Source organism: Alosa sapidissima, chromosome 6, assembly GCF_018492685.1.
Source record: "Alosa sapidissima isolate fAloSap1 chromosome 6, fAloSap1.pri, whole genome shotgun sequence".
Taxonomy (NCBI): Eukaryota; Metazoa; Chordata; class Actinopteri; order Clupeiformes; family Clupeidae; genus Alosa; species Alosa sapidissima.
Genome location: NC_055962.1, coordinates 4,391,560 through 4,407,448, shown reverse-complemented (window position 1 = coordinate 4,407,448; position 15,889 = coordinate 4,391,560). Strand labels below are relative to the sequence as shown.

The 15,889-nt window shown below is 51.4% G+C and overlaps 1 protein-coding gene across 1 annotated transcript in view; it reads right to left on the bottom strand.

Moving 5' to 3' along the window:
• The window catches only part of rev3l (REV3 like, DNA directed polymerase zeta catalytic subunit), a 41,569-nt gene extending 25,790 nt beyond the window's left edge, over positions 1-15,779 (bottom strand). The window contains exons 1-3 of the mRNA XM_042094604.1: positions 14,805-15,779; positions 512-701; positions 87-161 (exon numbers count right to left, since the gene is read on the bottom strand). Coding sequence (XP_041950538.1) covers positions 87-161; positions 512-701; positions 14,805-14,943 — 404 coding nt within the window. The 5' untranslated portion in view covers positions 14,944-15,779. The remainder of the gene's footprint in view (positions 1-86; positions 162-511; positions 702-14,804) is intronic.
• Between the last annotated feature and the right edge of the window lie 110 nt (positions 15,780-15,889).

The window sequence follows — 15,889 nt, the reverse complement described above, 5'->3', positions numbered from 1 at the left end:
ACCACTACTATGAGCTGCAGGGCTGCTCTTGAGCACAGTGGGTTACATTTCACAACATCAGGCTTTCTTGACCAAGCCATACTGACCTCTTAACCATCTGCGGATTGTACAGGTAGATCTTCATGAATGGCTTCTCTTTGGCGTGGTACCCATAGAAAGGCCTGCGCGAGCACAGAGGAGAGGATACAGTAAGTCACAAGCTCCCTGCCTGAGCCATCCCACACGGACACGCAGACTAGAGGTCATTCAGAGATCAGTCCCGGCACTTTTATGGGGAGGATTTAGATAGGAGGAAATGGCAAGCAGGGGAGTAACTGAGTGGTGTCATTCACAATCCCTTGTTCACCTGCTGTGACATATCAGGACCAAAACAGCAGGTTTGATATTTCAGCACAACTTCCTCCTGGAAACCCTGGCGTCCTTTTTAATGTGGCGGGGAGGTGGGGGGGTGGGGGTCTGGAGGCTCTGTCTGTGTGACAATAGAAAAGCAAACCATGTTTATTTGACTTACATGCCAGACACCAGCGTCACCTTGAAGACATGCTGGGCTTTGGAGGAGGGGTTGCCCATGGAGACGTTGAGGGCTCTGTCGATGCTGTAGGCCACCTGGCGCAGGTAGCGCTCGGGCTGCGGGCTGATGCCATCGTACGGGACGTAGATGTAGGGGAAGACGCCGTGGAGGTGCAGACACGTCTTCTGGCCTGAGACACAAAGAGCAGACACAGCCCCTTTAAGGACAAGGCAAAGATCCTCTGAACAGCAACATGACAAATCAACTGGCACAAACAGCACCATGATCCCTAAAGAACCAATTTCACATTCTTTTTGAATTGCGACTGCTTACAGCTTCAAAGCGTGCACTTCTCCCTGATGATTATGCAAGGAGTTCTCTTTTTTTTTCCGGTTTTCAGAGGACAGCCCATCAGCAGTATTGGCATCATGTACTTTCTAGCCACGTAAAGTCAGATGACCTGCCACTGACCAACCCCTGCCAAACAACCGCCTAATGAATTGAGTGCAGCCGTGTACAGTCTTGATTGATTGGCCCGAGCCGTGTAAAGCATACCATTAGCTAAATCACCGAGCGTGCTGCTCAAAGTACCCAGCGCGATGGAAGTGATTGCCTATGAGGTCATCAGGCGCACTAAAAATAGCGCGGACCTGAGTGCACAGCACAAACAGGAGTTCCATTAGGGCCAAAGTGGGGCCATTCAAACCGTCCGTCTGCTGCCAAAACCCTGCAGGCCCACACATTAAAAGTCTTATTAAAGACGGGATGGCCCGAGTCATGTCCTCAGCTGGACACTGGTCAGAGCAGCAACACAAAGGAGAATAGCTATACTCGCTAATGAAGAGTAAAGCTGCAGAGTTAGCAAGAAAATGTCTGTGTGCTGAATATGAACACGCCCAGGACAGTAGGGCATCTATGGAGACGCATCCCTCCCATATGAACACGCCCAGGACAGGGCATCTATGAACACGCCCAGGACAGGGCATCTATGAACACGCCCAGGACAGGGCATCTATGGAGACGCATCCCTCCCATATGAACACGCCCAGGACAGGGCATCTATGGAGACGCATCCCTCCCATATGAACATGCCCAGGACAGGGCATCTATGGAGACGCATCCCTCCCATATGAACACGCCCAGGACAGTAGGGCATCTATGGAGACGCATCCCTCCCATATGAACACGCCCAGGACAGGGCATCTATGGAGACGCATCCCTGGTCCTGTGCTGCTGCTGGCCAACAAGCCCAGCTGACTGAGCAGATGGCTCTGACCACTGGGACTGGAGGAGGGGCAACATGGCTGCTCTACAGGTCCACACACTCATCCCATGCCACAGCATACTCATCATATACTAACACACCCCCATCACACACAGACACAGACACACACACACACTCCTCCCATCTGTTGCCACAAGTGGAGACAAAGCCCTGGCTCCCTGGCATCATTACACACGTTTTTTGCTATTTGGAAAGCGGAGGCATCCACCATGGCCACTACCATCTGCATGCCAGTGCCCACCACCTGTGCGCGATGCCACACGGGGCGCCAGCCTGCACCTCCAACCCTCCACATTAGAGGAGGTGGGCAGACGAGCCGTGCCTGGGAGGGGGTGGCGTAGCTTTGGGCCAGCAGTCCTAGCATGTTCATCAGACACCCCTGCTGGGGCTCGTCCAGACCCCCCACACCCCTGACCGCTCAGGGATGCCCATGCTGGCGGCACAGCCCACACGCGCTCCATCATACCCACACACCGCAAACACACACGCCTCCAGAGGACAGGAGGGCTGCTGAGAAGGGCCAGGGGGGTGCTAACGACCAGGGCACAAAGAGACTCATGGCAGGCATAGTGGTGTGGCTCTGCGGCTCCCCAAGGAGCTAGCTTGTAGCTGAAGCTACATTGCCGCGAGCCGCCAACGCTCTGCTGCCATCCCAGTCCAGCCTCTGACCGCCTCAGCTGGATCCCCAGGGCTCCCCCAAGAGTCCATGCCCACACAGCAGCGCTCAGAGCGGGCGGCTAGAGAGAGGAGGGGTACCAACCGAGAGTTGAGCGGAGCGCGGGTGGGTGGACTCGCCGGCTGACCAGCTCCCTGGTGGCTGAGGACGCATGAGGAAGAGACGCTGGCACAGAGCCAGAGATTTCCTTGAGGAAGGAAGGACGGGCAGGACTAAACGCCACGCAGCGAGAGAACAGCTGGGGTCAACCCTCTGAGAGTCGCCGGCCCCGCCAGGATGAGCAAAAGGAGCAGACAGGCTCGTGTGTGTGTGTGTGTGTGTGTGTGTGTGTGTGTAAGCGTATGTGCACTAGAGACGTCGCCAGCACCAGTAGACAGTAGTTGCTCCTGCTGCAGTTGCTAGGTAACGTGGCTGGTGAGCACAAGCCCAAATAGACAGTGGGGAGGTGGACATGACTGATTCTACCCAGCTGCCTGAAACTGGGGGGGAAAGGGAAAGCATGAGACAGAGAGAATGTGGAAGGAAAGAAAAGAGGAAGGAAAAGGGGGAAAAAAAGAGGTCTGAAACACAGACATGAAGCCCAAGATTTCACAATATCACCCTACACACAATAAAGCCCAATAAAATGCAAAAGCACACACACACACACACACACACAAGCATGACATGGAGAAGGAGGTGGAGAGGAAGGCCACGTGGTCATGGAGGGACAAGGAGAGGACAATGTTGTGAGGGACTGAGGGAGAGCGGAGCTGGGAGTGTGAGGAGCTTCCTGTCCACAGCTGAAAGGGCTTTCCTCCTCCTCTACCCCTTCCCCTGCTCCTGAGTGAATGAAAGGCAGTGTGAGAGAGAGAGAGAAAGAGGGGGAGAGAGAGAGAGAGAGAGAAAGAGGGGGGAGAGAGAGAGAGAGAGAGAAAGAGGGGGAGAGAGAGAGAGAGAGAGAGAGAGAGAGAGAGAGAGAGAGACGCTGCCTCCACTGCAGCACAGAGCAGAGGCAGCAACAGCAGCAGCAGCCCTGCACGTGAGCAAAGCATGTGCCTGAACAGCCCCCTCCTCTCTCGCTCCCTATCTCTTGCTCATGTCATTCCATTCTGCACCTCCCCCCACCTATCTCTCTCTCTCTCCTCTCTCTCTCTCTCCTCTCTTCTTCTGCCAGTCTTGAGTCCAGGCCAGATCAATGGCACAGTGGCTCTCAGCAGACACAGACATAGTATGGTGTCATGTACTGGAGCTGGAATGACACCACCGCAACCACCACCACTTCCTCATTCCACTCATGACCTCTCCCTCGTCCACCACCGGCTCATCTCTGCCTGCCTGCCTGGCCGCTCGCAGCCCAGACAGAGCGCAGGCCTTGTCTGTGATGAATGCCCATTCACACGGCCGCCCTGATTGATGGCAGGAAGGGCTGGCTGACGGAGCTGCAGGGTGCGGGGGATGGTGGTGGTGGTGGTGGTGGTGGAGGAGGAGGTGGTGGTGGTCAGGAGGGAGATGAAGCTGCCTGTGAGGGGGCCCTCCGTAGCCCCTTGCGGGGCCTGCAGGTGTGACCTCTGGCACCAGGGCGTGCTGGGAGCCATCAGGCGGAGCATAAATAAGGGGCAGATAGAGCAGTGGTGCTGAGGGGATGAGTGCACTGGGCTCGGCGGCGGCGCACTTGGCCGGGAGACAGAGAGAGATACGGGGCGTTCCTGCGGGTCAGCTTAAGGACGCACGGACAGGTTTATCACGAAGCAGCGGCCGTGATGGATGGGATCTGTGTTCTAGCCGCGATTGTGATTTTCTGATGGAAAGGCGGGTGGTGGAAGACCCAGTGTGTGTGTGTGTGTGTGTGAGAGAGAAACTGGCCCCAGATAATATACTCATACTTCACATTACACCACCCAGTCACCCAGCCAGTGAACCCAACTCACACCGAAACAAACACACCGAGAATAGTAAGCAGTACGATGTGCTGCTCGCTCTCGCGCTCTCTCTCTCTCTCACACACACACACACACACACACACACAGGGCCATCCTGGCAGTGAGCCAGAAGGAGTAGCTGTGTGGGTGTGTGTGTGTGAGTCTGGAGCAGAGGAAATAATATAAGCAAGACTGCAGATCCAGCTCTTTCTCCAGCCACCTTCACAGCTCCAGTGTCTCCTGTGGCCTATACTTAGAGTAGCTTCATGGGATGGGAGACTGTTAGATGTCTGTGACGTCTGGACTGGTGTTCAATAAGGTGTTGCCACCGGCGGCCGTCTCGTACACACCGCTATGTCCTTAACGACTTAACTGCTGCGGGGCGTGTGGAGGGCTGCTGCTCAATCGCGTGGCGTCCAGACAGCGGCTCGTTTCAAACGCATTAGTGTAAATGTCAGGACGAGCCGTCGCTGTTGTTCCACGCCGCAGGTCTCCGCTCGCAGTTGGTACGCGATGGTCATTGCAGCCAGGTGGACAGGACTGTGTGACACACAGTCCAAACCCAACAGAGACTGCATTGTGGTCTCCGACAAAAAACTCCTCCCGGGAAAAAAAAAAAATGGGCGAGCTGGGGAATACAAGGAGCAGCAAGAGAGTCCCTGCGTTTCTCTCTGAATGAAGAAGAAAGGAAATCGAGCAAACAACACCGTTGATGCACAATCAGTGTGAGATTACGGACGAATACAGAAGAGTGACTTGTGAAGTGTGTGTCTAGGAGGAAGAGCAAACATCTAGTGAAGCACTGCAGGCAGCAAGAAAGAACAAAGAGAATGAGGGAGAGAGAGAGAGAGAGAGAGAGAGAGAGAGAGAGAGAGAGAGAGAGAGAGAGAGAGAGAGGCAGAGCGAATGAGAGAGGGTGTTTGAGGCTACAGTGACGACAGCAGGGAGAGGAGGAGGCAAGACGAGGCAAGAAATAAAAAAAGACGAAATGTGAACAGCCATGCCTTCAATCACAGCCTCTCTTAGCAGCTTTCGCCCAATCAGGTGCTCGCAGGAGGTCTGGGCCAAGAGTCGACGCCTGCAGCAGGGAAACAAGGCACTGACAATTGTGCCTGTGCTTCATCAGCGAATTACCCAGAATTCCCAGGGAGCTATCCATCTTCCCGCGCCCAGCAATAAGAGGCTGTCTGGGCAAAGCAGGAGCACGGCATCGTGATCATCTACAGCAGTGCCACACTACACCCCCCCCCAGATCACTCACACAGGAAAGGGTTCAATTAGCAATTGCTCTGCAGTGGAAAACAAAGGCAGAATCTCTGTGTCTGTGGTGTAGCCGATGTATTCTGTACGAGTGTGTGTGTGCGTGTGCGTGTGTGTGTGTGTGTGTGTGTGTGAGAGAGAGGGAGGAAGTGAGAGAGAGATAGACGGAAAGAATAACAAGGGAGAGAGAGCGGGAGAGAGAGATGAGGGGGAGGAGTGCAGACTCGTGCAGGCCTAATGACACAGACACACACACACAATCATGGCGCGCTTGCTGCAGTGGCTATTTGTGGCGGCGTTGGGTGTAAGGTTAACTGCTGAGCCGGGCTGGGCAGCACAGGACAGCTGAAGAGGTCAGGAGCCTTAAAACCAGCTTGTTTATCTGCCACATGACAGACAGTTAAGAGAGCCCTGTGTGCGTGCGTGTGTGTGTGTGAGTGCGTGTGTTTTGTTCAGAGTGCCTCCATGGGTAAGACATGAATCGATTTTGCTTACATCTGACATTCTCAGGGACAGCCAGAGCCAGACAGATGGTTGGTTGCTTTATGGATTAAGCATTTTGCAGAGTCAACATGACATGTCCATCATTATTGTCCAAGCACTGCTTGACCTCTCCATGTCTCCCTGGCTCTTCAGGAGCGCAGAGGACCCCCACCCTCAGAGCAATGGCCACTGCCTGCCCAGAGGCCGGCATTCTGTGCATCTCTCCTCCTGTGTCAGAGCCTCCATTGTGTCAGTGCAGTCAGGCCTGCCGTGACGGTGCTGCGATTAACATGGCAATCTCTCCGCCCACCACTGCGCCTGCCAGGCTGTCAGCAGCACACAGGCAGCGCTGAGCTGAGCTGGGCTGTTTTGCTGGGCTGTTTTGCTGGGCTGTTTTGCTGGGCTGTTTTGCTGGGCTGTTTGGCTGGGCTGTGCAGCAGAGCGCTGTGTGATGTGTTGCTCTGTGTTTACCATGGCAGGCTGTTTCCAGGGCTCACTCTCACTTTCTCTCTTTCTCTCTTACCCCTCTCCCTCTCCCTCGCTCACACTGGCAGCTGGTGACGCCTGGAACTGCCTTCAGTCTCTGACTGGCAGTCTGCTGTATGCTCTCGCTCTCCCTCTCTCTGTAGTCTGCACTATGCTCTCTCTCTCTCTCTGTTCTACTCTCCTTTTCTCCCCACTATCCCTCTATCTATCTGGCTGGTGATCTATTGGCTCTCTTTTTGTCTCTTCTTTTATGCCACTCTCTTACTCTACCCTTCCCCCTCTCTCTCTCCCTCTCTCTCCCTCTCTCTGGCTGTCAGTCTGCTGGCTCACTCTCCGGCTCTTACTTCTCTCTCTCTCTCTCTCTCTCTCTCCGGCATCCAGAAGGCTCCGGTGACACTGACCTCATTCCCCATTGATTTCCGGCTCCTGCTCGGTAACTCCTCCTGCCCGCCTACCCGCCCCCACAAAACCCCTCTGCCAGCTCAGAGAAGCAACACCCACATGCTGCTCAGTAGCTAGCTCATGGAAAAATGTGAACCAACACACACTCTCTCTCTCTCTCTCTCTCTGCCTCTCACTTCTCTCGCTCTGTCTCTCTCGCTCTCTCTCTGTCTGTCTCTCTCTCTGTCTGTCTCTCTCTCTCTCTCTCTGTCTCTCTCTCTCTCTCTCTCTGTGTCTCTCTCTCTCTCTCTCTCTCTGTCTCTCTCTCTGTGTCTCTCTCTCTCTCTCTCTGTGTCTCTCTCTCTCTCTCTCTCTCTCTGTGTCTCTCTCTCTCTCTCTCTGTGTCTCTCTCTCTCTCTCTGCCTCTCTCTCCCTGTCTCTGTGTGGGTCCACCTCAGTGGCTGACCAAAAACAGCACGCTAAACCACACTGCATCACAACTGGGAAGAAGCTGGACTTCCCAAAACTCTCACCATCCCATTCCAAACAAACCACCCCCAATGACCGATCTGCAGCCTACGGATTCCACTGGCTGAAATGCACACCTTGGTGAGGACGTGTGACAGCGGAGGCACTGACAGGCTGCTGTGCTGCTAATGATTAGCCTGAAGGTAATTGTTAATGGCTAACAGCATGGGCTGGATGGACAGAGGTCATCATGCCCGACTATGCTGGAGACTGGGACATACGCAGGTCAGACAACCAGCTGCACGCGCACACACAGACACACACAGACACACAGATACAGACACACAGACACACACACGGCTGCAGGCCTAGATGCTGATAGGAAAATGGTTGGGGACCATTTTTTTTGACTGGCTTGGAGAGAGAGAGATTGAGCCTATTTCTGACAGGCAGAGCCATTTAGCTGTCTGAACTGCAGACTCTGTGGTCATCCTCTCTCTCTCTCTCCCAGCTCACAATTACCCAGACAAAGGCCACATGTGTGTGACCACAGCCCACGGCCATTTCCCTCAGGGAGACCAAGAGCAGGGGGCGGGACCGGGGGAAGGACGTCCCCAGCACAGCTCAGAGAGTTAGACTGGCCAGAGCCCTGGGGCAGTGGGGTCTGGACTGCGCAGACACACGCCACCCCAGTAAAGACGCCAAGGAGCTTTTAGGCTGACCACTTGCAATTAAAACTGACCGGGTGGCAGCCACATGGGACAAGCAGAGTGAGGCGGATGGAAAGACACAAATCACTAGTGAGGGATGTGGTCGCACTCCTGGGGACACACTAAACTACGCAGGCCAATATGAGTCACACAGCTATGGGCTGAGCCATCGGGCCCGCAAAGCCCGACATGGAGAGGGACGCAGAGGTGGCCTGCAGACTCGGTGACCACTGCCCTAGACACTCCTGCTCTGCTCCTGCAATGGTGAGCACAGACCACCATCTAAAGAAGAGTGAGTAAGTGACAGAGAGAGAGAGAGAGAGAGAGAGTGTGTCTGTGTGTGTGTGTGTGTGTGTGTGTGAAAATGGCAGGGTTTCTCTTGGGTTCAGGTGAAAGGCCACGGTGACAGCAGCAATCTGCTCCGCCTCACTGACCACACCAGGCTTGCCCACACCACAGGACACAACGCAGAGTTAACAGCGAGTGACATGACATACTGAGAGAGAGAGTGACATGACATACTGTGAGAGAGAGAGAGAGAGAGAGAGAGAGAGAGAGAATGGAGGGAGAGGAGAATAGCAGAGTGGTTAGATAACCTGCAAGACTACAGCTAAACTGATTAGGAAAGACAAGGAAATTACCTAATTATCAGTTGGACCATAGTCCAGTCATTCAGATTCCTTAAGGATGGACAGCCAATAGAAAACCATAACACAGACCTAAAGAAACCACATGGGAGCCCCCCTCAAGCAGACAAAGAGAAAGGGAAACTTGTGCACACATCACAGTCCTGGATGGTGTCCGGCGCCCCGGCGCAGACGTGTGATGACCCCGCCGAGCCGTGCGAGACCGACTGAGCAGCTGCCAGGCCGCCAGGACTCTCTCCCCCCGAGCGCTCTGGCCCCGTGCCCCCTCACCGCCCGCTCACCATTTGATATTCATGGCATGCCTCACTGCCACACATCATAGTGCGCAGCGCTGAGTCAAAGAGAGAGATTGGGAGAGAGAAAATGAAGGAGGGATACTAGAAGGTTTATAAATGGCTTGCCACAACATGGAGTTTGGTAAATAAGCACCATTTTCATCCAAATGGGTACAGTGCATGCCACACCACAGGAAATGCTATTCCAGCTCCTAATTTAATTGTCCTATTATGCATTCCTTCGCTGGTGTCAAAAGCAAGCCGGGCTTCATTTAGAAACAAGCGAAGCTATTTATAGCGCGGGCTTCTAGAAGCCCCTGTTCCCCTCCCCCCCTCAGATGAGCCTCCTTTATGATGAGTGTGAGGGTATGCTCTACGCACTGCAGAGAGCACAAGCTCAAAGCGTCCCAATCAGACAGACTAGTACCCACTGCTCCGCTACAGACCAGTACCCACTACAGACCAGTACCCACTGCACCGCTACAGACCAGCACCCACTACAGACAAGTACCCACTAGAGACCAGTACCCACTGCTCCGCTACAGACCAGCACCCACTACAGACCAGTACCCACTGCACCTCTACAGACCAGCACCCACTACAGACAAGTACCCACTACAGACCAGTACCCACTGCAGACCAGTACCCACTGCAGACCAGCACCCACTACAGACCAGTACCCACTGCTCTGCTACAGACCAGTACCCACTACAGACCAGCACCCACTGCTCCGCTACAGACCAGTACCGACTACAGACCAGTACCCACTACAGACCAGCACCCACTACAGACCAGTACCCACTGCTCCACTACAGACCAGTACCCACTGTACTGATGCAGTGAGGGGGAGGAGGGGAACCACATCAGCACATTCTTTACCAGCTTTAAGTGAAAACAATAGTGCTCCAACCAAAAAACCTCCTTAAACTTAAAATGCAATTCACTTCCATCTAAGTTAGAGTGTGTGTGTGTGTGTGTGTGTGTGTGTGTGTGTGTGTGTGGTTTGGATAGCACAGCATGACAGGTCCTTAGCATTCATTCCTTTCCAGCTCACAAGGTCTCTGTGCCAAATTCTCTTGTACTTTCTAATGAGGTCTTAATCTGTCAGGAGCACCAAGACCACTTCTCCACAAACAGCCAGGGATTGGAGAAGCCGTTGGAAACAATAGCATTAGTGAGCCGCAGGCAAGGCAGAGCAGAGCAGAGCAGAGCAGAGCAGGGCAGAGCTGGACTACCCCACCCCCGGGATCTGAGAGGGTTGCAAGCAGGACACCCACCCACTGAAAGAGCCCAATCAAAAAAAGTGTGTGAGTATGCACTGGAAAACCAACAAAATGGCACATGCTGGGGCACATCAGCAACCATCCCAACATTTTTGTGTGTGTGTGTGTGTGTGTGTTTGTGTGTGTGTGTGTGTGTGTGTGTGTAACATCTGGGAGTTGGCACATCACTAATAAAGAGATTAACAGGTCTGACACATGGCCTCTGAGCAAGTTTACATGCCTGTGTGTGACTGCAGTGAGCATGCTGCCTTTGGTCAGCCATCACAACACACTTGCTGTGCTGACTCGGGTGAAATGTCCATTCATCACTCCGAGTAGGGCTCAGACCTAGCCGAGCCACCAGCACACATTTCTAGACTTCGCTGCCAGGTAAACAACAGCAGCGGCGCTGGTTAATAGCACTGCCCTGCTCCACTGCTGCACTGGCTGGCTGAATGCTATAGGGCAGCCTGGACATGCCTGCCCACCAGCGCACTCTCTCTTTCTCTCACTCCCTCGCTTCCTGCAGACCTGGCAGGCATTCAAGGACACCGATACAGAAAGTTATGAATCAGATGCTTCAAAATGAATTGGTCTTTTGTACAAACGTGCTTTTTTCCTTTTTAAAAATCATTATTATCATCTTCTTGGCACAGAAAGAAACAGCCTAGAAGGTCTGTGGTTTGCCTGCTATCAGAGCCCCTGCTAGACAGCCCGTGTGCCAGATTGGAGGTGAGAATACACAGAGGAATGTTGAATAGCCAAGAATCATGAGTTTGACTTCACAGGGATTCCTCATTGGGAGAGGAAAATTGTTGGTACTAAACCAATCATCTATATGCTTAATGACTGATAATGAAAAGAAATATGATTTGATATGACATTTGAAATGAGTGTCAATTTTTATGTAGGCTACCTTTTTCCTGATTCAGACAACCAGTTCTAAGCAATAGGCCCTATCCTAAAAAATGATACACCCTAACAAAATTGATTGCGTGCCTAGAGAGGTTGGCTACAGCGTATCTAGACTTATCTGGTGTTGGAGGATGGGTCATACGTCTTAAGGCCCCGAGTGCCTGTGAGAGGAGGGCAGTGGGCAGAGGGCGGCAGTGACCTTGACTGGGGCCGGCACAGGAGAAACACCCTGTGTGTGCTGTGTGAGCAGACAAATCAATCAGGGCGGTCTGTCGACAGCTGCACACGTTAACACCGCTGGTCACCAAACACAGAGGGCTCAGACACAGCCATAGCAAAAGCAACAGCAAGCAACCATGACAGTTAGCATCAATCTGGATCAATACTAAACACTAGGCCCCGGCTATTATGAGCCACTATGCTGTTTGTTCAGAGGGCAAGGCTCTTCCACTTCCCTTCCTAGAGGCGGTGTTGTGAGAGAGCTGCAGGGAGAGGACGCAAATGCAGGTCAGTGCTGCTACAGGGCTCCCTGCTACACACACCCATGGCTTACTGCCTGTACAAGACCAGGGTTTCCATCAGTCCCAAGTGTGAACTGCAGGGACTCCTGTTTAGTGTGTGTGTGTGTGTGTGTGCGTGTGTGTGTGTGTAGGTGAGACAGAGAGAGAGAGAGAAAGAGAGAAAGAGTGGCTCAAACTTGATCAAAGGACACACACCTAATCCTGGTAAGTCACGGCTGGGTGGAGCAGAGGAATCTCACTGGCACATTACAGAGGTGCCTGTCCACTTTGTGTCCATCCACATCTTTACTGGAATGACGCTGAGGACAGTCCGTGTGTGTCTCTCTCTTGACCCAAGTCTTCATTGAAATGTCAGTGGCAAGTCATTTGCAAATGTCAAACACACTATACAAACGCTCTGCAGAAATAGGCCTGATGGCATGGCCTTCCACACACTCTTTCTTCAGTGGGGCCATAAGACGTCAAAACAAACAGAGACTAACAGATGATGAATAGAATGGAGTTGAACTTGAGACGAACACCAAAGAGCCCCGATTTCTATAGGAAGCTTAAGAACAAAAAGAGAGATATGGTTCCTCTTTTAAGGCGTGAAGAAATGTGGTGTGCCAAGTCGGAACAGCAGGGATCGACCCACTGCTCCCCACCTTCAAATGGGCTTTAAAGGCAGTTAATTGCCATCAATGTCAGGGGGAGCCTCAGCTTCCTGTGGGCCTCACAATGACATCAGAGCACGGGATTATCCCCCGCAAAGTCCTGCATTCAGCACGTTTCACCTCATACTGGCCGCCCGAGTCTCAATGCATTTCTGGAAGAGACAAGCTTGAGGAGTTCCAGCTTTTATGCCTAAATGAATACAGAACAGAAAGACAGACTCAAGGTGGAGAGAAAGAAAGAGAGAGAGAGAGAGAGAGGGAGAGAGAGAGAAAGTCCTTTGATCCCCATAAGTAAAAAGTGGGTAATTATCACTCTATCTGAAATGCACTGATAAGCGCAGGTGGGTGGAGGTAAAGAGAGGGCGGCACCTCAGAGAGGCCGTCTTGAGTAATGAGCCACCCAGGCTTTGAGCTGCTCATTATCCTGTTAATGGATCGGGGAGGCATTCCTTCACAAGGCTCTGGAGCTCCCCGGGAGAGAGGCAGGCCTGGGATGGGGGGCTACTTTATCCCTCTCCGCGCCTCACTGCTTGACCCCTATTCAGGGCGATTGGTCACGCAGACTCTCCTCCCCTCTGTGCATGTGCACATGCACACACACACACACACACACACACAGTCCTGCTGTAAACCAAAAACAGCATGCCTTACTCAACCCTGACTAAATTCCAGTCTAAAACTGGAATGCTCCTCTGGGCCACTGTAAGGGCCTACTCTCCTTAAGACGTAGCCTGCATGATGACAAAGTACCAGCATGTGTCTGGGAATGAATCTCTCGTCCTCCCAGGCTTTGCTCCCAAACAGACAGCACGTTGGAAGAACTTGAAGAGAGAAGTCCACAGCAAACCGGTTGAGGTGTGCCGAAAGGGTACAGCGCTGTGAGGAAACCGTCAGGACTCCGCTCACTATAGTGCATACTGCAAAGTCAAATTCGACCGACTGATGATCAACAAACACAGGGAAAACAGGAAAAGTGGTTTCAAATGGACAGGGAGAAACGTGTCAGAGCAACTCTTGGGTCACAAGAGGACAACATACAGGGGAAGGGGGAGGGGGAGGGAAGAGAAGAGAGAGAGAGAGAGAGAGAGAGAGAGAGAGAGAGAGAGAGAGAGAGAGAGAGAGAGAGAGAGAGAGAGAGAGAGAGAGAGAGAGAGAGAGAGAGAGAGAGAGAGAGAGAGAGAGAGAGAGAGAGAAACAGCAGGGACTCATCACACATACACACACAACTCCTCAGCTCCTAGGAGAGTCTGTCTGAGTTTGTCTGACCAAACAAGGACATTTGACTAGAGACATAACCAAGTTACTGCATCTTTCATTTTTGATTCAGTAGGTTACATGGACAAGCAAAAGGTTGGGTTAGATGGTGCAGACTATGTGCAGGATGTTTTTTTATGTATTATTATTCATTCTAAGTGACAATGCTAAATGGTAAAACATCTCTTCAGCTGCAACGTAAGGATAAAGTGCCAATGGAAAAACATGGCCTCTAGTTTCCGTTGAATGCAGCTATTACTAATATCAACCAGATGGAGATGTCATTGTACTCTCATCCGCCAGAGCAGAGTGGTGACTTTCCTTGGCCTCGGCCTCTGTGGTGCCCAAGTGAAATTCTTGTGACTTTTGCCAAAACAACAGACCATAACAATGAACTGAATTGTACACTTCTAATAGCCTAAAAAGTGTAAAACTCTTGAGGGTAAATATTAGATCTCAACACAGACACAAATTAAGTCCATGGGCCATTTCAATCAAAGCTGTTAATGGCTTTGATCATATATCTGGTTGAGCCAAATAAGACACATTATATCATACAGCATTATGACAGCAAAACTGTATACACATAAGCAATCATACCATTCTCTTGCCAAGTCACGGTGTGGACTTCTACCTTTCGATTTAAATACCCCATTGACCCATACTGCAAATCCCCCCGGCAAAAGCAGGGATCATGCGGTTGCAGCTCTGACCGACTCAATGTTGACAGTGGCGCTCCCCAATATCAATCTCATTACCAGTGTAACAGACAATGCATCGCTTCACTGGTTAGTTACTAATTTAAAGTAAACTCAATTTAGATGCATCAATTAGAAAACGACAGAAAAAAAAACAGAACAGAACTCTAAAACAGCACCCAAAAGGGCAACTGACGTTGACTGAAAAAAAGAAAACAAACAATGTATTTTGACAACATAACAATATTTCTTAAGCCTATTTACATACTGTCATTTTTTTTTTTATTGTTAATGAGAGTGCATAGTGTACAAAGTTGTTTATGTTTATGGCGCTAGAGCTACTCAGCCATAGCACCGCGTGGCTGTGTTGCAACATGCAGAGGTCACCCTTCATTAAAAATCTGGTGGACATACTTACCACCAGGTGTTGCCCCGAAGATCCGGACGACAGGCACCTTTTTCACTCCACTTTCTCTGAATTCCGAATAGCACACGTCCAAATCCTTAATAGGACAAGCTATGTAATAATCAGCATTGACAATGCGGACCGAAAACATGATTGATGATACTTTTACTTTACTTAGCACAATATGGCACTATGGGCACGCCTGAGGATCGACGTGTTCACGAAAATTACACCGCCAACAAGAAGGTCAAAACACTGCAAGCTCCGTTAGATGCACATGACCACAGTCCAACCTTGGGTATTTTTATAGATGCACGCTGAGTGTCACTATACTGAAACATTATACAGAGAAACAGTAATCCAACCTCCAGCTGTTGAGACCATCCGCTGTAATGGAGGCTGGTGGTCATACAGCAATGTCTTAGGGTTAAAACCTTTGCTTGTTGCAATTCAATGCCTGGTTGACGACAATCATATCTACCGTGACCAGCACATTCTGTGAACTGGACAAAAACGTGTTTTCACGCGGACTGTCTTGGCATCCAGTTCGGATGAACATTCGGCCATAGTAAGGCAACGCTAGCCTTCAGGAGCAAAGCAGCCGCAGACAAGTAACGTTCTGTTGATTTTCACTCTCGTTTGTATATCCAGCAGTTACCGAAAATCAATTCGGATGACATGGTGATGGCTTGTAACGTCTTCTCAAACCATAGCTAAATAACCGACCGGTGCGAAATCCTCTCGATAGAAAAATCCAGTGTAGCAGCCATCTCTTGCTGTGTGTTAGCAATGTGCCATTACAGACAACCTTTCCCTCTCTTCTGTAATACGATCACAACACACTTCGGCAACCCCGATCAGCACCATTCCCACTCTGTAGACCCTCCCCTGTTCTCTACCCCCACTGCTTGCAGGCTACTCGCTTGCTAAAACACTGCAGTATCCCAGCAACATTTCAGGTCGAGGGGCTCATTGTTGAGTCCCACATTTCCCCGAAAGAAACACCAAGCTGTCGTGCATTTTGATTGGTGTTTAGAAAAGAACATTTTATTGTCATTGGTCGATGTGTATATGGGCGGGACTTAAATTGAGTCGTA